The following is a 23508-nucleotide window of genomic DNA, read 5'->3' as shown; positions in this document are numbered from 1 at the left end:
CCTCACCATGGAGATCACACAGCCTTGGTCACAGTTTGGAGTAGAAACCAATCAAGTTGCAAGGAAAGCTCACTCCTAAAACCCTAATTTCTTGACAGGTTTGGAAAGCAGAGCTTTGGCTTCTTGAGGCTATTCATGCTCATCCAGTCTAGCTAAGTGGTGATACTAGCGAATAGTTTTGGGCTTTAGTTGATGCAAGGGGTTTCAGAATAATACAAAAAGGAAGAAACAAGATAAACAGAATGAAATAAAAAAGTGGGAGATTGGCATCACCGTTTTGCTCTGCAACTACAAGGGGAACAGAGGAGACGGTATACCTTCTTCTTCCAGCTTCTATGTCTTCGTCTCTTCCAAGTTCCAATCAGTATGCCATTATTGTTCCAATCTCTTCAAGTCATTTTCACCTCTTAAGTATGCCTCTTAGAGACGAATCGAATTCGGATCAGGATATCTGATTACGAAATCAAATTGAAGTCGAATTGGGGTTTATGTATATCCATCAGATTTGAACCAAATTTGGATATACCCCTATCCGAATTTGACTCCATCCATTTGCACCCTTAATTTAATATATTAAAAAGTTTGGCTGTATCTTTACCAGAAAAAAAACCTTGGCTGTACCAAAGGCCAACAACAGAACTATTCGGTTGATAAAGAAAAGCAAGGTTTGAGAACTAACCAGCCATTGAGGCACTGAGATGTAATCACAGCTTCTTTTCCAACAAATTTATCTGGAGTCCTCCTGTTTCCCTGCAGAACCGAGTAATCCATCAGCAGCAGTTTCACTTAAATGGCAAAATACATTATAATCAGAAGCTTACTGCAATTAAAAGCTTGTGATAGAAATCACCTTAATTACCACTTTCTCATTCACAGAGAATGGATATTGTACCCCTCTTTGTAGTCTAGGGCTGTCACCATCTGTAGTCATCTCCCCATTTTCCTGAAACATTTTATGCTCAATGCATTAATACTATAGTTTCTTATCGAGTATTCTTGCAGTCTGTCACATGATCTAACATTAACGTAATGGGTGACTGAAGTATCAGTAAATTGGCAGTTTTACTCTCAAAACTTTGTAATCACACCATCTCATGGCAGTTTCTAAAATGGACATGGTGCACAACCATGAATTGTAACAAAACATGATCTTTGACAAAGGAGAGGTTTGCCATCACATGATCTAACATTAACGTAATGGGTGACTGAAGTATCAGTAAATTGGCAGTTTTACTCTCAAAACTTGTAATAACACCATCTCATGGCAGTTTCTAAAATGGTCATGATGCATAAGCATGGATTACAGCAAAACATGATCTTTGACAAAGGAGATGTTGCCACAGAAATGGGAACCCAGATGGCCATAGAATTCACAAGAAACAAACTATTGAAAACTAATTTTTAAGGTTCTCTGGTTCTGCCTATAAAGCTTATCCTTGAGATATTGGGAGCATTTCCCACACACAGATAACACAGTTTGAAAGTACCATATATATTTAGTTAACAGCTGTTTTACTGTAAAATGCAGTTGACATAGTCCTTGATTTACAGCAACTGCACTCTTGAGATATGCATTTTATAAAGCCACTTTGATTTTTTTTAATTGGAACATAAAGGAAGTGACACAAAAACAGCACCCATCCAGTTACTACATTCACCCATTACCTTAATCTTAATGTTTTTGTACCCCTATATATACCAATAAGGTTTTGAGTGGAAGTATAGATCTCTCTTGATGTACTAATACTTTCTGAAGTATACCCTGTTTAGTCTCCTTATTGAATCCATTTGTTCACCTACTTCTCTCCGGCGCTTTCGAAGAGTTGCATTATGGAAGAGTCTCCGATCATCCTCGTGCTTCACGGCTGCAGCTGCAGCTCTCAAGGCTGTGGAGAAGATCAGTTTCAGTAGATGATGGAAAAATAATGTGATGTATGTATAAGGAGATGACTATTACCATGATTAGGGATCAAAGATCCACTTTCAATTTCGGCACTGCAGAGGCTACATCTGGACTGTCATGAAAAACAAGAATTTTGGGAGCTTAAAGCATTTTCATTGTATTGAATCTTGCGTATATACTACAATTTACATGATTACACTTTTTGAATACATGATATAATACACACTCTAATCCACCCTTTCCAAATAAGAAAAGAAAAAAAAAATCCTCTCCTTTGTCAGGATTATTAAATCTGTTGAAAAAAAAGGAAATGGAGAAGTGAGAGTGTAATTGATTTTGAAACCATTTTAATGATCATGATACAAAAGGGGCTATTGTCATTTTGTTACAATTTTAGTTTGCATTTAATTGTGTATAGTAACTAATTACTCATATAGAAGCATGATCATTAATAATAAAAAAAACTATACATTATTATATTAAAAAGCAGAGAGCATATAGTATGTATACAGAGGGCAAGAAAAATAGAAAAAAAATATTAAGAAGATCAAAAAGAGAAAACATAAGATGGGGGGGACCCAGCCACACAGAAGAATAGCAATACCAATTTCCCTACAATATAACTGAAGGACAAACCACCAGGCTTAACAGAGTAGAAAGCGAAACCTCAGCACAATATATGGCTCACTGATCTTACTCTCAATACAATCTACAGCCACCAGCTTCAGACTAGCTAAGAAAACACATTTTGTACATAGATCTGTAAATGTTGCAATACCATACCATAGTGGTACAACATTACATAAAAATGTTGTACATTTACAGCCCACCAACTTTACTCTATGCTAAAAGAAACACTTTTTTTCATAGATTTGTAAATTTTGCAACATGCCATTATGGTGCAGTATAGCCGTTTCTGAAATATTTTTTTTTGATAAATTGCCATTTCTGAAATATTGGAACTCTATCTGTAAGATTATGTCAGTGATTCTAGTGATGCTTGAGTGTATTGGCAAGTGAGGGATAGAGGAAAGAAAAAGGAAAAGGAGAAGACTTCAAGAGAATGAGCACATGCATCAGTCCCTCCTTGGAAAGCACTCGTCCCTGAGTGAATTGAGTCAAAGACTTCAAGAGAATGAGGATCAATCATGTGTAGTTCTCTTGAAATCCCGAAACCATCTTCTAAGTCATCTCCCTTCCATTGGTTAAATATTCAAGATAATCTTTTCCATCAAAGTGAGTATTTGGCAGGCTAGGATGTTGTCAACCTCAGCTTCTTCATCTCCTCCATGGTACACGGAGAGATCAGCAACATTAACAGTAGAACCGATTTCCAAATCAGCAGGCAAATCAATCTCATAGGAATTGTCATTAATTTTCTTAAGATCCTTGAAAGGTCCTATCTTCTTCTTACTAAGTTTTGAATTACTGTCGGCTGGAAACCTTTCCTTTCATAAATAAACCATCACTAAGTCTGGAGTCTTCTTCTATGATTTGCATATGCCTTGTTCCTTGCACTAGATTCTTTTATCTTCAAATGGATGGCTTCATGAAGCTTTGACATCTGATCTACTATCTTTTCTGCTTGAACACTGTTTTCTAGTTTCGGAAAGAGGAACCAAATCTAGAAAACATGTAGGCTTCCTTCCATAAACAACCTCAAAAGGACTCTTACCTATGGTACGATTCCTTGACCAAATTCAGCTTGAGCAATAACAGCCTCCAATTGTTTTGCATGCTTTCCTACCAAGCATTGCAAGAGGTTTCCTAAACTCCTATTTACCACTTCTATTTGGCCATCAGTTTGGGAATGGTGGGAAAAACCATACTGCAATTCAATCTCAAATTTCTTCCACAAAGTACATCAAAAATGGGAAAGAGATTTGGAATCTCTATTGGAAATAATCAACTTAGGAATCCCATGCAAACGAACCACTTCTTGGAAGTACACATTAGCAATATTAGAAGCATCGGCTGCCTTCTCACAGCTGATAATCCAACAAGAATGGAGTTCATACCTCTTTGAGTTCTTGGCAAAGAGTCCATACCTCTGAATTCTTGGCAATCCAAGCATAAAGTCCATGCTTACATCTTCCCATGGTACTGTTGGGACTGGTAATGGAGTATACAAGCCAGTATTCTACAAGTGTCCTTTTCTTGTTTGACATGTGATACACCTATCTACAAGCCTAATCATGTCCCTTCTTATCTTTGGCCAAAATTACTCGTCTTCCGCAAGTGCATAGGTCTTATCTCTCCCACTGTCCTCCTAATCCACCTCCATGTAGATCTGATATAATAGCCTCTCTAAGAGAAAATTGGGGAACACACAAGTGATTTCCTTTAAAGAGAAAATCATTGTCCAGGACATATTCACCTTGCACTCCATTAGTACTAGTATTCCAAATTTCAGCACAGTTAGGGTTTGTAGGGTATAATTCTTTAAGAAATTCAAACCCAATCACCTAAGTTGACATGGTAGACAGCAACATTGTTCTTCTACTAAGTGCATTTGCCACCTTATTCTTCGTTCCTGACTTGTACGTTAACACAAAAGTATACTCTTGTATAAAATCCGCCCACCCACCAAGCCTTCCACCAGGTCGATGGATGCTATTCATGTGTACAAAGGTATTTTGTATTAAGTAATACCTCCAATGACTAAGTGCTTGCACCACGACATATAATTCTTGGTCATAAGTGTTGTATCTTCTTCATGTTGCATTCAGTTTTTCACTATAAGAATAGATAGGCCCTTCCTTCTTGGCTGAGAAGTGCTCCTATACCAATACTTGATGCGTTAAATCCACCTCAAACAATTTCTCAAAACTTGGCATAGCTAACACGGGTGCTGTATAGAGCTTCTCCATAAGCAATTGAAAGCTCATCTTCGCTTCCTTACTCCATGTAAACTTGCCTTCCTTTAAACAATCAGTCACCGGTGCTGCTATAGTGCTGAAGTCTTTGATAAAGCGCCTATGAAATGATGCTAAACCATGAAAACTTTGTTAGGTGTAGGCCAATTGCGAACTGCTTCCACCTTACTATCACCAACTCGTATAACATCTGAACTCACAATATATCCCAAAGCAGCAGCTGGTCTGTTAGAAAATGACACTATTTCAAGTTGGCATTGAGTTATTCTTGGCATAGAGTCTCTAGCACTTCCCTTAGATATTGTATATGAGCCTCTTTAAAAGGACTATACATAAGAGTCATCAAAATAAACAATTAGAACCTCCCAATAAATGGTTTTTGGACTTGATTAATTACACACATGAAAGTGCTAAGAGCATTAGATAAACCAAAAGGCATTACTAACCACTCATAAAGATCATCTCATGTCTTGGAAGTTGTCTTTCACTAATCATCTTCTTGAATTCTGGTTTGATGGTAGCCACTTTTCAAGTCAACCTTGGAGAATACTTTGGCACCATGAAGCAAGCCTAACATGTCATCTAATCAAGCTATTGGAAATCAGTACTTAATAGTGATCTTGTTGATGGCATGGCCGTTCACACACATTCTCCATGTTCCATCCTTCTTTGGCGACAACAAGGCTGGTACGGAACATGGGCTCATTGATTCCCAAATAAATCCCTTCTTAATAATTCATAAACTTTGTCTTTGCAGATCCTTATGCTCCTTGGGGCTCATCCTATAATGTGGCAAGTTGGGTAGACTGGCATCGGGAACTAAATCAATGTGGTGTTGGATACTCCTAATAGGGGGCAATCCACCAGGCAAATCTGCAGGGATAATTTCCTTGTATTCTTCTAGTAGTGGCTGAACTTCATTGGGAATATCAAGTTGCTTTTCCTCTTTCACTTCTTGAACAAGTAGCACATATGTTATGCCACTCTCTTGCAAGTTGCTTCAAATTTTTGGGTGGTCAGCACCTGTTTTCCCTCCTCCTTGAAGGATTTTGGAAACTCCTCATCCTTAATTGGTGCAAGAACAATTTTCTGCCCATCCTTAAAGAAGGAATGGGTGTTCTTGTCTCCTAAATGAACTGTCTTCCTATCAAATTGCAATGTCCTGTCTAAGAGTAAATGACATGCTTCTTCCATCTCTACATCACATAAAACCTTGTCTTTGCATTTCTGGCCTATGGAATAAGAAATTAGCACTGCTTAGTCACCTTAGGTTCTCCTTTCTTGAACCATACAATGCAATAGGGCTTGGCATGCAGTTCAGTTTTGAGATTCAATTTAGTGACCATTTCTTGAGACACAAGATTCTTACAGCTACCACTATCAATAATAACATTGCATAGTCTTCCACTTGTTGTACACCACGTCTTGAAGATGTTCCTCCTTAGCCACTCTTCTTCAGTTGCCTTAAGGGTATAAAGAATGTGCCTAACTACTAGAACTAGTGCATCACAATCATCATGGATCTTTTCTTCTTCACGTTGGTCTAATAACTCAGCAAGTGGATCATCTCCTTCAAGTTCATCATCAAATATGTTCTTCTTCCTCTCTTGCCAAAGTAACTTGCCCCTATTCCCTGCTGTAAGTAGGAGGTGGCCAGGCAATGTGGGAGTGGTCTCCTTGAAGGACAAAGGAAGACCAGGAGAAGAGAATCAACCGGGAGGCTAGGGCAAGGGGAGTTATGAGACGGCTAAGCAGGGAATCCAATGATAGGGTTGATCAAGAGTTGAATGAATCCCTTTCGTTAGGAGGAGGATCTTTATTTATAGGCAAGGATCCCGAGGTCCCGAAAGGAAGGAGCCAAAAGTGCTCGTTTTCTACTAGGAAAGAGAATATTAGATCCGCTATCGGTCATTAAGGAGCATTACTAGAGTTTCACCACATGTTCTTTTGAGATCTCTCAAGGGTTGACTTTCCTTTCACCCGAGGATTCTCATAACCCACGTGTACTACAACCTTTTTGCACCTTACTTGACCGATGTGGCGCTACTAACGTCATTGCGTAGCGGGCAGCCCCTTTACTAAACCTACGTGGCGCCCTATTACGCACGCTACTTAGAACACATGCGCTTAGTATTTAAGCCCGGTTCTTAACGAACCGGGAATCCGTATCGGTCCAGGGTTTATTGTAAGACCGTGCTCCTCGCCTCCTCTGGAGTTCATCGCTGGACCGTGTGTCTCTGAGGTTTATTGCAGAGTCGTGCGCAGTCAAGGTTCATCGCAGATTTAACTAGAACATGTTTTAGGCTTGTATTAAGTACAAGTCCATTGCGAACGTGCGATGAACCGTGTGTTTATCGCGAGCGTGCGATGCGTTATAAGTTCATATGGTATTAATTTAATGTCTTCTGTACTTTGAAGGACTGAGTGAGCACTATGTACCTACACCTGCATTTATAACAAATAATTCATTGCCCTAGGCATTGGTGGAAACTACAGCTTTACTTTTGTTAAAGGTAGTGTTTGGAGGTCGACAACTAGCTTGTGAGAGCTGGTTTTCAACCTTCGTTGTGAGCTGAACTGCTGCTGCCAATGTCCAGCAGGGTTGCACTCAACTAAGTGACAAATGCTCACTTTCAGCTCCATAATATACCTTTGGATGGTTTGTATTTCAGGCTCACTAAGATTTGCTCTAGTTTTTATCTTATAAAAATCATTAATATAGTCTCGAACTGACCTGTTTCCTTGGCACAAATTCTGATATTGCTAAAATAGATAGCCTTCATAATTCAGTGGTAGGAATTGTCCTCTAATGACCTTTTGCATCTTCTCCCAATTTTGAATTTTTGTCTTCCCATGATGTAGCCTTGTTGCTTGAACTTGTTGCCATCAAGCTAAAGCATAGCCTTTCAATCGTATCACCACATGCTTAACCTTCTTGTCTTCCGAAGGTTCAAAAGAATGAAAGACTCTTTACAGCATTGACCAGTCCAACACTTCTTCCAGTGCTTCTTCACCAGAAAATCAGGGATTTCCACCTTAACACATGGATCTATATTCCTAGGTTGGTTGCAGGTTTGATAAGCTCATTGCCCAACTGCTCCATAGACAGTTGTTGACTAGGACATTGACCATGACTTGCAGAACACAAAATCCAGCCAACTTAAAGTTGTTAGTTGGGGCACTTTAACATGTTGGGTTGAGCTGAAATTCTACAGTGTTGAAGTTCTGTAAGTGTACACTCGTGCCACCAAATCCAGCCAAATCAAACAACATTTGACCAGTGAAACAGTTCTTTTCCAGTTGACGATGCATTCTGCAAGTCTACTATTTGACCCTTTTTCTTCAATTTCTTTTGTTGAGACTTGCTTAAAATCTTCTTATAAGCACTTGCATCAATTGGGTACATCAAAAATGCAATTTTATCTGTACAACTCAATACTCCCCTCAATTTGGTGTGAAGATACCAATCATGCCTAACCTGCCAATAATCTTGTGTAGATGAATCTTACTAACTCCTACAGTTAAGACACTTTGCTAGCTGTAACTGAATAGTAATATGTGGTGTAAAAACTTTTCAGTGAGAAGCTTCTCCCATATGATTTAAAATGCAGAGGTGTGACACAAGGCGTTCCACTACCTAGAGGTGTGAGGTGTAGTTCAGAATGTAAGAGGCATAAGCTTCCTGAACATAAGGAGGCATAGATCTCCTTGAGAGGAGGGGGATGAGGAGGAAGAAGAGCAAGGGAGATTTTTAACACTAGTTGAAGGGGCGCTGGATATGGTTTAGTCACCTGTAGAGAAGACCATATCCAGCACTCATAAGAAGTGATATAGTACAAATTGAAGGGCTAGACCAAAAAAAAAAGAGATTGGTTGAGGTAGTAAGAAATGATTTAGGGACTCATAGTTTAACAATGGATATGACACTTAACAAATATGATGATGATGATGATGATAGATAAGTTCAGCAGTGAACATTCAAAATTTCCAAATATCAACAAAGCTTTCTCAAGTTTCGATGAAATTGTTGGACTCCTTTGGATTTGCAATTAATTTTCAGCAACACCTTTTTAAACCTACCCACATGAAAAGGAAAGACACTATGGAGATGTTCTAGAACTGCAATTTTATGGGATATTTGGGAGGAAAGAAATGGGGGATTATTCAAGGAAAAGTCTCAAGACAGAAGAATTCTTATTGACCTCATTACCGTGAGAGTGACACATTGGGTGAAATCACTGAGTTTGTTCAGTTCCTTCACTACTGATGATGTTATTGGAAATTAGGGACGATAGCAAATTCATACATTACTAGAGTGACTGTTCAACCCATTTGGGCACCACTACCACACCTTTTAAACAATAACTTTGATTGGCTGCAGCAGAAGTAACTGAGGACCTTCTGGAATTGAGGGAGATTTTAGAAATGGCATTGGACATATACTTACTCTTTACGCAGGACCTGCAGGCCATGACAATGAGATTAGAGCAATAGTCCCATCAGTTCTACGGGAATAATTACACTAACATCATTGTTTAAAGGGACTCAAAAGTGGTCGTGGGATGGGTTCAAAATGAAGGAAAGTGCCCTTAGCAGTATGGACACATCCTAAGAGAGATAAATGAGCTTAAAAGAGACAGAGTAGCTGCAGTTTCGAGGGTGTACAGATCTGCAGATGGGATGGCAGACAGGGCGGCAAAAGCAGTAGGAGAGAAACTATTTTGGGGGGATGGGATGACATTCTGATGACTGATCCCTTGTATTATAAATTTCTCTCCTTTAATGAAATTGTTCTGTTATTCATACAAAAAAATGTTTTCGGCAATCAGTATTCTTGTTTAAGTTTCTTATTCTTCTGTTATTTGATATAGAAAAGGTGTTTGCAATGGTTTTTTTTAGTTTTAAATGTGCAATTACACTTTTTCAACAATCACTAAGTTTCGGAAACAACTTCCATGTTTTTGCTAGCATTTCCTTAATTTCTCTAGATTTTTAAGAGATCTTAACAGAACTAGCAAATATCCTAAAAGTTTCTCATTTTTGCATGGTCAAACATCCATTGAAATCAAAATTCTGAACCTTGGTCTTAATGAGAACAGCACCCTATGTGCTTGGCAACATGGACCCAAAACCAGGTATCAACAAAGATTTCTCTTCATCTTTTTTTTTTTTAGATCAGTAAAGGTCATTAATTTCATCATATAAGCCCAGACATAGCCAGTCAAAGTTTAAAGTTTAACAAGAAACTGTGTGAAAAGCTAGGAATGCACATTGTCCAGTACAATACAAGTATTGCATATTCTAATTTAAGCTCCACAGAAGGATATTTACTATGACTAACAGGCACATTAAACCTTTTAACATATCTCATTAATAGAACCATGTTTTATAAACATTCCTCGGCTCTGCATGAAATACATTATCATTGTTAAATGTGGAAGTGGAATTCTGCAGATATCAATCAAACATATAATATATTCTCCAAATGTGCTTAGCGGGGGATAATGGAGAGGAGAATGGGTTTACTTACCGTTTCAAGAACCTTTCTCAACATCAAACCTCCAAATGAATGTCCACAAGAAACGACAACAGCATCTTCAAGAAAAGCACCACTGTCATCAATTAATGACAAAGGAAAACATCCAATTAATAATTTCTCAAAATCTTGTAATACATCCAATGGTTAAAAGAAAATCAAGAATCAAGTGTAAAGCAATTCAATACTGATTACCTAGCAAAGGAAAATGTTCTACCATAAAACATCAAATACAATAAGCCTTTAGTGAAACTTGACATAAAGTCTTTAGCAAATGTCACAAAATTCAACTAACTCAACCTTAAGCCCAACATTTTTGGGTTGGCTACACAAATCCTGTTCCATCATTGTGCACCATCAAGAGCCATATTTAGGATCAACCTTAACTCCAACTGAGATTGAGCACAATATCATGCCATTGTGCTCCTCAACAACCTCTTCAGCTGCAGATGATCTCCGCCTTTTCAAAACTTCCTCTACCCATAATTTAAAACCCACTGCTTCGGAATTCAAATCTGCTTACGTCCTACCCTTCTCATCCAATTCTTTGAACACCTTCCTTGCAAACTCTTCACCCTCAGAAAACACCAGACCCAACATTTTACACACCTTCACTTCTATGTTTACCATTCCTCAATCTCAATCCGCCTTTCTACTATGTGTGTTTCATCTATAATCACTTCATCTGAATTAAATTCTTCCTCTTCTAACTCATTCTCAAGTCCATCTTCATCATTTAACCGCTTGGTTCTAGTTTTCTTTTTCCTTTTGTAAATCTTTAAGTCACAATCACCACCACTTCCCACCTCTCCCTTTCTTACAATCACAACTATCTCTTCGATTTCCTTAATCTCACTCTTCTCCCTCTCTTTGACTTCATGAATTAAAATTTTCACAACTCTTCTTGTTAATTTCACCCCTTTCTTCCTCTCTCAAACCTTCATCAAAAAGATTTTTCTCACCATTTATCAAAAAAAGAAAAAAAAGATTTTTCCCCCCAATCCTTTCTACATCCCCTAGTTCACACCCTTCTCCCTCCTCCGCCTCCCCTACCAACTCCTCTTAACCTTCCACACATAAACCCACTCCAGCATTCACATTAGCAGGAGAAACAACTTCTAGGACCCCCTCCTTTCACCTACTCTAGACGACCTCTCCACCTCCTTTGTTTAGGCCCACCACATCAACATTACCCTTTTTTTCTCTACCAACTCCACCCTTAATAGTCTCCTTATCTCCCCCACCACCACTACCTTTCTCTCCTAGCTCTAAATCTTCTCTTTCTTCCTCTCCCAGCCTCACCTCTTGAAGTCTTACTCCTGAAGTCACCTGATCAGCTTCCTAAGCATTACTACTTACCTCAGAATGACCTGTGGGTTCATGGTTGTTTAGGTTGGTGTTGACAACTCCATCAAAACCTTCCACCTCTTCTACTAATGTTTGTTTTTACTGCTTCCTCAATTTTCGAATCTTCGAATCCACCCCACTTGACCATGCAACAGTTTCAACACTAGTTTCTCTTCCACTTGTTCCTCTTCCTTTGTCACTTCCTACTCCACCTCCACTTGGAATAAAGCTTCCCTTAAAACTTCCCACACCTTGTTCTTCACTATCAACAACAGAAATCAGGTGCTCAGCCTTACCACCATGATCATCTTCTTAAAAAGTGGCTCCTCTATTTGGCCAAAGTTTGAAGACTTTCTACCCTTCGTTACCAATAAGTCCCCTCCTAAATGCCCTTCGTCTTCCAATGAGCGCAAAATCAAATCAACCTCCACTTCAATGGGAGAATGCTCAACAACCATGTACTCTGATCAACACCTTCAATCCATTGAGGCTCCTCGTTCGAACCTTTCCCAACCTTGTGTTGACCAGCCTCCCAATTCCAAGCCAAATGAGATTGCTTCTTGATGCAATCTCTCAAAATCACAAACAAACTTGGTAATCACCCATTCCCAAGTTTCACTCTCCTCTCTGTTACTCCTCTGTACTACAAAATCTGAAGCACCCCTAGACCTCTCTCCTACAAGTTCTTTTTTCTTTTGATGTTTAAATAAAATTCCATTTTTACCCCTCCTAGTATTCACTTTTAACCTTCCATTAAAAATTCCCCCTCTATTTAAAAACCTTGAGACTTGCCTCCCCCAAAACTTTGAAGACATGGGCGAACCAGCTTGATTAACTGAGTTGGCCTCATCAATTGGTTCGACTTAATCCCACACAGCTCATTGACAGTCCCTACTTGAACTTCATTAAAAGTTATTCCGGCTACCCCAACTCTCGAAACAAAAATCTACTGACCCTTTGGCTCTTGAGAAACCACCTTGGAAAAGGAATTAAAATTAACCATTAGATTCTTATCAAGGGTCACCAAAGGCTCATAAATTTTAACCTTCTAAGATAAACATTCTCGTTCACCGTCCTTTTAGTATCCTATTTTTGTGAAGAGACATTGTCCCCTGTATCCTTGCTAGTTGCTCGTCACTTGTCCCAATAAATGCCAGGTCATCTTCCTCCTTGCAATCTCACCATAGCTGAAGCTCCAAGGGTGACAGAATCCAAACTTTGACCTGCTTACCCTCATGCATGAACTCCACCACCCTAGGGACACGATCAGGCCTATCTCCTACAATCTTTATTTGAGCAACTCTCAAGTTTTTGTACTGCAAAGTGTTCTTGATTAGCTTGAAGGAAGCATTTGCAGAGATCCCCACCATTTCCAGAACTTCCTCTGTCCACATGTTGAACAGAAGACCAACTACCCCTAATTTCAATGCCTGGGTAACCAAGGTCTGGGTTCCATTTGGTAAGGGACACCACTTATAGAGCGTCAAGAGACCCCAATGTGACTAAATCATCACAATCCTTTCTGCTGCTGGATACAGCAAAAATAAAAACAGCCTTTGTGCTTGTGTTAAGTCCTTAAGTTTGCTGGACTGGGAGAAGGTTATTAAGGTACTCCCAGACACAGCTTAAAAAATATAATAATAAAGAAGAAAAAGGGCTTTCTTATAAGCCCAGTCAGTCCTATTGGTGGGCTGAAACATTTTAGTAAAGAAAGGGGCCTGCAATAGTTTAGTGAACAACAAGCCCCAAGTTAATTGGGCTTGTTTGTAATGCAATAAGCATTTAATGGGCCTACAGTAGAGCCCATTTAATGAAACAACAGGCCCTAAAAGAATATATCTATATTAATTAATTTCTTGTGAGGTGTACCACTTATTTATAAGGGGATCCCACTTGTCCTATTCTAACAAGAGGGCTATTTTCCCTCCTTTAACCACTTGAAGTGGGGGGGACCCATGTCACCCTAGGGGAGAGAGTTATTTTCCCTCTTCTAACCACTTTAAATGGGGGGACACATGTCATCCTAGGGGAGAGAGTTTTCTTCTCCCTCCTTAACCCACTTTAAGTGGGGGGACACTTGTCACCTTAGGAAGGAAGAGTTTTCTTTTCCCTCCTTAACCCATTTTAAGTGGGGTGACACTTGGCACTCTAAGAAGAGAGGAGTGAGGAGTTACTTAACCACCTCCCTCCTCTATATAAACCCCTCTCCTACAAGGAGAAGGGGCTAATGCCTTTTTTGTTGGCTAGTACTAATTTATCTACAGGATTTCTAGCACTAAGAAACAAGTGGGAAGAGAAAAGAGAAGAAGATTGGTGTGGAGAGCATAAAAAAAAGGAAGAAGGTAGGGAATCTTGTTTTCTTCCTACACCCCTTCAAAATGATACTCCTTGTGCTTCCCACATGAGATGGAAGACCATATTCTATCTATTCCTCTCACTCCTTTCTTTCTTCCTTTTATTTTTCTTTTCTTCCTTGTTTCATATTGAAATACATGTAAGGAGATAATTATCTATAGCCTTGTCTATGAAACTTGGCTAATTATGGTTCCTTACTTCATTTTGACCCTGAAAAGCATTATGTTATGTGAGGGAGACAACCATCTATAGCCTTGTTCATGAAACTTGGTTGATTATGATTCCTCACAGCATGATAATGCACATAACCACAATGTAAAGGCCATTTGTAGCCTTATTGATAAAATATGACTTCTTATAATACCTATTTACTTGTTATGTATAAAAAGTTTTGTTTATTTATGTGAAAACCTTATTTAGTCCTAGGTTACAGTAGAGAAGAAGGAGAAGAAGAAGAAGAAAAAGAAGAAGAAGAAGAGGAGGAGAAGAAGAAGAAGAAGGGTTCGGCCAGTAAAGGAAAATCAGTCCTCTCTCTACTTGACCCACTTGTATTTATCTCCAATAACATAGTTACAAGAAAGACCATATTGTCCCTCATAAGTGATGGGACACATAACTTAAACTTAATAAAACGGACCTTTCACTCTCAAATAGATAAACCCAAATGACCAAAATACCCCTGTTTTGTGTACTCTAACACTCCCCCTCAAGCTGGAGAGTATATGTCATGTAGTCTCAGCTTGTCACAAATATAATCTACTCTGCCCCGAGACAATCCCTTTGTAAAGAGATCTGCCCACTAATTTTCTGAGCTCACATGAGATGTGGTTATCACTTCACTTATCACTTTCTCTCTCACAAAGTGACAATCAACCTCAATATGCTTGGTTCTCTCATGGAAGACTGGGTTGGAAGAGATGTGAACAACAGCTTGGTTATCACAGTATAGTCTCATGGGTTTGTCAACCGAGAACCCCATCTCTTGTAGCACGTTCTTCAACTATACTAGTTCACATGTGGTATGAGCCATAGCTCTGTACTCAGCTTCTGCACTACTCCTTGCCACCACTATTTGTTTCTTGCTCTTCCAAGTTACAAGATTTCCACCAAGGAAGGTACAATACCCTGTAGTTGATCTCTTATTTGATAAAGAACCAGCCCAATCAGCATCTATATACCCTACTATTTCAAGAGTCCCTCCACTTTGGTATAGCAAACCATGACCTGGAGCACCCTTCAGGTACCTAACAATCCTTAGAACTGCTTCCCAATGAGAAATCCGAGGATGTTGCATAAACTGACTCACCATACTCACAGCAAATGATATATCTGGTCGGGTAATAGTCAGATAATTCAACTTTCCCACCAACCTCCTGTATCTTCCAAGAACATCAAACTCTTCACCTGCATCAACACTCAACTTGACATTAAGTTCCATAGGAGTCTGTTGGTTTAGCACCTAACAGTCATGTTTCTTCAAGTAGGTCAAGAACATATTTTCTTTGACATAAGTTAATTCCATGCCTTGACCTTGCAACTTCTATTCCCAGGAAGTACTTCAGCTTACCCAAACCTTTCGTATTGAAGTGGTCCTGTAGGAATTTCTTCAACCTGTCAATCCCATTACTGTCACTCCCAGTTATGACAATATCATCCACATACACCACTAGCAAGATTTTCCCATCTTTTGAGTCATGGATGAACACAGAATGGTCCACCTGACACTGCTTCATCCCAAAGTCTTTCACTACTTCACTGAACCTGCCAAACCATGCGCGTGGAGATTGTTTCAGTCCATAAATTGCCTTTTTGAATCTACAAACCTTACCATCCTCCCCCTGAGCAACAAACCCTGGCGGTTGCTCCATATGCACATCCTCAATGAGATCACCATGTAGGAAAGCATTTTTTATGTCAAGTTGCACAAGAGGCCAATCATACATAGCAGCTAATGAAATCAACACCCAAACTGAACCAATTTTAGCCACAAGAGAAAATGTCTCCATATAGTCCACACCATACAGTTGAGAATAGCCTTTGGCCACTAACCTCGCCTTCAATCGCTCCACACTGCCATTTGGAAGATACTTCACTGTGTAGACCCACTTACACCCAACAACATGCTTACTAGGAGGAAGAGCAGTGAGTTCCCACATGTGATTGTGTTGTAGAGCAAAGAGTTCCTCTTCCATGGCTTGCCGCCACCCTGGGGAGGTAAGGGCTTCCTGGACAGTCTTGGGAATGGAAACAGATGGTAGCAATGATATAAAGTTGCGATGAGAAATAGAAAGGTGAACAGCTGAAACATAGTGTGAAATAGGATGAGAAGTACAAGTGCGTTTACCTTTCCGCAGGGCAATAGGAAGATCAAGGTCCAAGGGAGAAGAAGCAATGATAGGATCTGTCAACGAGGGCTGAATTAGAGGAGGGGCCGGTGCTCTTCTGTGAGTATACACTTGTCTGATTGGTGGCCTCTCAGTAGTAAATAGCATGGGAGGTGAATCTGCAACTGGAATGGGAACCACGGGAAGGGGATCCGCAACAGGGATGGGAAGAGGAACTACGGGGGAAGGAGAAGAAACCACAATATCCGAGAAAAAAGGAATCGATTCAAAGAAGGTGACATTAGAGCACACAAAAGACTTATGGAAGTTAGGGTTATAGCACTTATATCCTTTTTGAGTCCTTGAGTAGCCAAGGAAGATACACTTAGTAGCTCGTGCATCTAACTTGTCTAAACCAGGCCCCAAGTTTTGAACAAAACAAACACATCCAAAGACTCTTGGGGTGAGAGAAAATGGAGACTAGGTGGGAAACAACATCGAGAAGGGGGATTGACTTCCAAGGATGGACATGGACATCCGATTGATGAGAAAACAGGATGTGAGGACAACATCACTCCAAAAATGCTTTGGGACATTCATATTAAGCATCAAAGTCCGAGCAGTTTCAAGGAGATGTCGATTTTTCCGTTCAGCTACACCGTTCTGTTGTGGGGTGTAGGCACAAGAAGTTTGATGAACTATCCCATGGTGCTCTAAGTATTGCTGAAATGGTATTGAGGTGTATTTTTTGGCATTATCGGAGCGAAGAATTTTAATATGAACACCAAATTGGGTACGTATTTCAAGATAAAATTTTTGAAAAATAGAGAACAATTCATTGCGATCTTTTATAAGATAAATCCATGTCATCCTTGAAAAATCATCAACAAAAATTACAAAATACTTATAGCCATTGTATGATATCACTTTGATCAGACCCCAGACATCAGAATGAACTAAAGAAAAAGGACTCAAGACACGACTATCAACTCTTGGACTAAAAGAGACTCTATGATGTTTCCCAAGATGACATGACTCACAATCCAAAGATGAAAGATGACTCAAAGAAGGAACCAGCAACTTCAGAGCCTTGAGAGAAGGATGACCAAGTCTGCAGTGCCATTGAAGAGGAGTAAGAGATGACTGAAAAGCTACTAGAGGGCCACCACCATCAAGGTAATACAATCCACCTGCCTCATGCCCTCCACCAATCTTCATCCCTGTCTTGAGATCCTGAAACACACAAGAAGAGGGATAAAAGGTTATGGAACAATTAAGTGACTTGGTTAATCTACTAACAGACATAAGGTTAAAAGGGAACTTGGGGACATATAAAACAGATGATAAAGACAAGGAAGAGAGATCAACATCACCAACACCACAGATGGGAGATGTAGAACCATTAGCAAGAGTAACTGTTTGAGATGTGGAGGACCAAAAAAGAGAAGAAAATACATTAGGAGTCCCAGACATATGGTCCGAGGCTCCGGAGTCAATGATCCAGTGTGAAGGCTTGGAAGCCAAGCAAGCCATACCTGAATGGACAAGGGTAGCTGTGTTTTGCTGAGAAGATGTCTAATGGAACTGCTCATATACTACACGGGGTACACTCACCATCTCCTTCCCAGAAATACCAGTAGATGTGGAGGGGATCGGGTCAGTGTGCTGACTTTCAGTAGTTGTACCACTACCCTTAGTCACAGCATGGTTAGCCCAAGTGTTGGGTGGACCATGTAAATCATAGCAGAAATTAACCGTGTGCCCCTCTAATCCACAGTATGTACACTTCCTAGGGGCATTACTTCTTCCTTTACCACGACCTCCCCTTGAGTCCCGATCTCCACTCCGGCCACCAGCACGGTTAAACAAGGGACCACCACAGTTACCTGGAAGTCCATGACCACCACCTCCACCTCTATTTCCACGGCCTCCCCCTCTAGTCACCACAAAACCAGATCTGTCTCAGAGAGAAGAATGCTCTATAGACTCAATAGATGTCCTCCTAAGACGGGTAAAAACTTCTTCGAGGGAAGAGCAGACCCCACCTAGTATTTGTGCTCAGACAAGCTCATATTCAGCCTTCAAACCCACCAAAAACCTTATCACATCAAGTTGCTCACGCTGTTGTTACTGAATCTGAACATCCTGTGTCAGAGGATGATACACATTGAGCTCATTTTGGATATTCCTCAGACTTGCATAGTATTCCTCCAAGCTTTGACTGCCTTGCTTCATATTAAAGTACTCTTAGTACAACTGATACACCATTGTATTGTCTTGCCCGGAATACAGTTTCTTAGCATGATCCCAGATTTCTTTAGCTGTATCTAGGAACATATAGTTCACACTAATTTTTGGTTCCATGTTATTCCACAACCATGTCATTATTTGTGCATCTTCCTATTCCTAGTCACTAAGCCCTAGAGAATCAGAGGAGGGTTTCTCCTCTCTCACATGTTTTACTTTTTTCTTGGCTTTTAAAAACACCTCCACATATTTTGCCCACGGCACATAATTCTCACCATTCAACTTAATATATGTCATTTGAACATTTAGGTAATCTGGAGAAATCATAACACCTATTTTATTGTCATTCCCATCTCCAACCGATGCCATCTTAACTAATTCACCTTACCTTACAAAGAAACCACTGCTATATGTAGAATATTCACCTTCAAATATTCAACACAACCTCACGCACTTCCACAAATCTTATCTCACTTTCAGCACCACCAACTTCTTCAAATACACATTACACATCAAATACAAAAGCTGAAATCACTCAGTCATTAAATCAAACACCTGTACTGCACACTACAGAACCACTCACACCAAATACAAGAGCTGAAATCACTCAGTCATTAAATCAAACACCTATACTGCACACTGCAGAACCATTCACACACCAAATACAAGGGCTGAAATCACTCAGCCATTAAACCAAACACTTACACTGCACTCTGCAGAACCAACTTGGACTCAACTGAACATTGTTCACCCGAACCTGCTCTCTTCATACCATCGAATAGAGAGCTTCCTACAAATCACCACAAACAGCCACTGCACCACAAACCGGAGGCGTGAAGGCCTCCTACAGAGAAAAACGACCACTCCTTTTCAACCTTTCCCTTAATCTCCCAGTGGTTCTTGAGAAATCTGCAAAACCTTAGAGAGGAGGGCGATGAAAAAAACTGGGTAAACCAGAATAAAAGAGCAAGACGAGCAGATCTGAACTTGTTACATGCGCTCTGATACCATGTGAAAACCTTATTTAGTCCTAGGTTACAGTAGAGAAGAAGAAGAAGAAGAAGAAGAGGAGAAGAAGAAGGGTTCGGCCAGTAGAGGAAAATCAGTCCTCTCTAGTCGACCCACTTGTATTTATCTCCAATAACATAGTTACAAGAAAGACCATATTGTCCCTCATAAGTGATAGGACACAAACTTAAATAAAACAGACCTTTCACTCTCAAATAGATAAACCCAAATAACCAAAATGCCCCTGTTTTGTGTACTCTAACAATTTATTTGTTGGTTTTCTCTCAAACAAAGGGGGAATATATAAATACCAGAATTTTCAAAGGAAAATTCTGTAGAAAAGTGATACTTAGTTTAGTCTATTCATTTGTACTTCTGAATCAGAATCAAAATGTTTTCTCTACCCCTAGCAGAGATATAATTAAGGGAATACTTGCGTGATTTCCTAAATGGGGCTTACCCAAATAACAAAAAAAAAAACCCAGTTATTAGTTTAATTGGATGAATTATGTTATGTGAGAAATTATACTAAAAAATATTTCCACTAACAGCTTGCAAATGGCTTTAGAACCAGATTGCAATTGAAGTTGTGTGACAGAAAGTTCCTAGTGTGCATGCAACTCTCTTGCTTCCTTTGGATGGCAATAACTAAGGCCGATTCCCACATATTTTCTTCAATATTTATCATCACCTTCAGCGGTTGCAATCCTGCCTTTACTGCCATTACAGCCTCTGTTTTTCTTCGTTCTTCATTACTGTTCACTCCTGCAAACCCAAACCACCCCAAACTCCTTTCATCTTCTGGCATTCAGATTCCATTTTTTGTTTACCCCAAAGAATTCCAAGATATACAGGTATCTTCCATTTTTGTTCTCTTTTCTTCAGCCCTAAATTTCCTTTTGCACCCAAAGATTTCATTCTTTCAATCCCTTCTCTGGTTGAAATGTATAGCTCCCTCGACAAAGTTTTTTAGCCAAACAATAGTCTCATCATCCGAGAGAATAAAAGTTTTCCTCAAGTTCTCTGACTTTAATAATTGTCATGCTACTGTTCCTGATCTCCTCTAATGAAAAGGTTTTTGCTTCAACCCCCAATGATTGCCTTCAATCTCTTGCTTCACAAAACCCTTGCCCCTCCATGCTTCACACCTCTGTTTTTCTTTGATCTATATCTAATAACTTAGAGACATCTTAGAACCTTGAAGTAGCCGATGGAAAACCATCATTACCTCTCTGTGATCAAGAAATAAGTTAAACCATTAGGGGTAATGAGTTCTGAAAGGTGTCCACGGGCTCATTATTTATTTATTTATTTTGATGAGTAACTGGTAAAGTTTTACTAATAAAGAATCAAAGAATGAATATATATACAATATGTCCAGCTCCAGCATCCCTTTTGTAAGTGGGTTATCAGTACCCCCTATCCCAATTGTCCATTGGCTCACATGCAAGGCTATGTTGCAAGACATAATCCTCCACCCAAGTGCACCACATTTGACATTGTTTTTTTTTTATAATAAAGATAAAGAAAACATTTGCATGTTGTAGCTATGATAACGAGAGTTTAAACAGTAGAGAGTTTAACCTATGTATGACAAGGAGCTTCTTGTTAACAAGACATGCAACCAATTAAGATAATAGGCTTTGGAAATATTTTACTTCTTTCAGAATTAGATCTGCATGTTCTTAAATTATAGTTTTTTAATTTTTAAACAATGTGGCATCTCACTTCATGCAGACCCATTCCTCACCTTGTGCCTCAATCTCCAGGAACCCTTTGTGCTTTGATTGTGCTTCTACCTTTAAAAATATTATAGGTAATGGAATTATTAGAAACTAATTTCCAACTTGTGTCCAACTCCTCCCAAGTTTCCTTTTGCTCTTTATCCATAAAAATGTCAAAAAGGTGAAACAGTGAAAGTGGTGCCACCTTTATTTAACATATAAGTGCACACTAAGCAGCACTGTGCCAACTCCTGCCCTCATGAAAAAGATCAAAAGATATATAATTCACATTTAGTTACATCCTCACCTCATGAAAGTAAATAATGTATTATTAATTCAGTACCAAAACATTCTTCACTAGGCCTAGTTGTCAGGAAACCTCTCTTTCAAACCTAAAGAACTAAGGTTCAAGTGGTATGCAAAAACTGTATTCACCACTCACCAGCTAAAAAGTAAGACCAAGATACCTCGAGTAAAAAAAAAGTGACAAAATGTAATACATTAACAAGGGAAACTCAACTTACGATAATGGATCAGAAAGGACGCTTCTCAATGATGGTTCCTTGTTCAAATTATTTCGAGCATCCTGTGGACCAAAAAAATAGCTGCTAATATAAATGGTGCTTCTACTGATAAAAAAAAATATAAATGGCGCTTCTCCCATTAAATTATCAAAGTAACACATCAGAGGAAAAGAATTGCATTTAATCATAACAGAAAGAAGGCACAGATAAAGAACTTAGAAGCAATCTAAGAGGGATGCAGGAGAAAATAAGCCAAAACTTTACATGTGCTTTTGTATCCTTTTTACAATAAGGGTATTTTGACAATTGTAGTCCCAGCAAGAAGAAAGAAAAATAGAGTAGAGAAGGGAGAAGAAAGAAGGAGAGGAGACAGGAGAGAAGAGAAGAAAAGAGTTCCTTTCCAAAAGTTACTAGCTGGCGGCACATAAGTTAGTATTTATACTTTGGGTGACAGCTTACAAAAGAAAAAGATAGGAAAAGTCAAAAATACCCCTGCGGCAATACATAACACATTTCAACACTCCCCCTCAAGTTGGAGCATATATGTCAATCATGCCCAACTTGTCACACAACTCATTGTGCCGCAGATAGCGTAAACCTTTTGTAAGGACATCTACTAGTTGTTCCTTGGAACTGATGTAAGGGGTACACACTTCACCCTTCTCAAGTTTTTTCTCTTATAAAGTGCTTGTCAACTTTAATATGCTTAGTCCTGTCATGAAGAACTAGGTTGGAAGCAATATTAATGGCTGCCTTGTTGTCACAGTAAAGGGACATTGGACCATCAACAAAGATACCCAATTCACCAATTCAATTTTTTACCCAAAGCACTTCTACAACCCCATGAGCCATAGTCCATAGCTCTATGCTCTATATTCAACTTCAGCACTAGATCTGAACACTACACTTTGTCTTTTGCTTATCCAAGTGACTAAGTTTCTAACAACAAAGGTGCAATATCCATCAGTAGACTTCCTATCGTCAACTACACCATTCCAATCTGCATCTCTGTAAACTTCCATTTTCATATAGCCATGTTTCTTGAACAATATACCAGTCCCTAGATACTTCTTTAGATATTTAAGGACTCTCTTTGTTGCCTCCAAATGGGAAATACTTAGAGCATGCATAAACTGGTTGAGGACACCAACATCATATGCTATATCCGATCAAGTCATTGAAAAGTAGAGAAGTCTTCCTACCAAACTTTAAAACTTCTTGACATCTATCACAAGTTCTCTAGCACAATCACCAAGTCTGTGATTTTCATCAATAGGGGAATCTGTTGGCTTTGCTCCCAACTTCCCTATATCTTGTAAGAGATCTAGGATATATTTCCTTTGAGAAATGAAGATGCCCTTTTGAGAATGGGCAATCTCAATTCCAAGGAAATTATGTAACTGTTCCAAGTCCTTAACTTCAAATTTCACAACTAGGGATTCTTTCACCTTTTGAATCTCAAAGTCCTAGTTCCCCGTACTTACTATGTCATCTACATACACAATTAGGACCATAATCTTCTCTTGGTTCCTTCTGACAAAGAGTATAGTCAGACTGACACTACTTGAACCCAATCTGTTGACGAACCAAGTAAAATATGCTAAAGCAGGCCCTAAGGTATTGCTTCAACCCATATAGGGATTTCTTTAGTTTGCAAATTTTTC

The 23508-nt window shown here is 39.2% G+C and overlaps 1 protein-coding gene across 3 annotated transcripts in view; it reads right to left on the bottom strand.

Annotated features, from left to right (window-relative positions):
• Positions 1-23508, bottom strand: part of LOC104611796 (RING/U-box superfamily protein) — a 61920-nt gene that overhangs the window by 1367 nt on the left and 37045 nt on the right. Inside the window, exons 6-11 of one of the 3 annotated variants that reach the window (XR_016085508.1) lie at positions 21845-21906; positions 10310-10391; positions 1958-2015; positions 1666-1886; positions 851-943; positions 680-750 (exon numbers count right to left, since the gene is read on the bottom strand). Coding sequence is in view for 2 of the 3 variants with exons in the window: in XM_010279013.3 (XP_010277315.1) it covers positions 680-750; positions 851-943; positions 1762-1886; positions 1958-2015; positions 10310-10391; positions 21845-21906 (491 nt within the window). In the remaining variant the exon portion in view is untranslated. The remainder of the gene's footprint in view (positions 1-679; positions 751-850; positions 944-1665; positions 1887-1957; positions 2016-10309; positions 10392-21844; positions 21907-23508) is intronic. The other 2 variants (XM_010279013.3, XM_010279015.3) reach the window with 2 other exon arrangements.

This window comes from Nelumbo nucifera, chromosome 4 (assembly GCF_055504915.1).
Source record: "Nelumbo nucifera cultivar China Antique chromosome 4, China Antique-T2T, whole genome shotgun sequence".
Lineage (NCBI taxonomy): Eukaryota > Viridiplantae > Streptophyta > Magnoliopsida > Proteales > Nelumbonaceae > Nelumbo > Nelumbo nucifera.
Note: the sequence above shows the minus strand (reverse complement) of the source record. Positions and strands in the feature narration are given on the sequence as shown.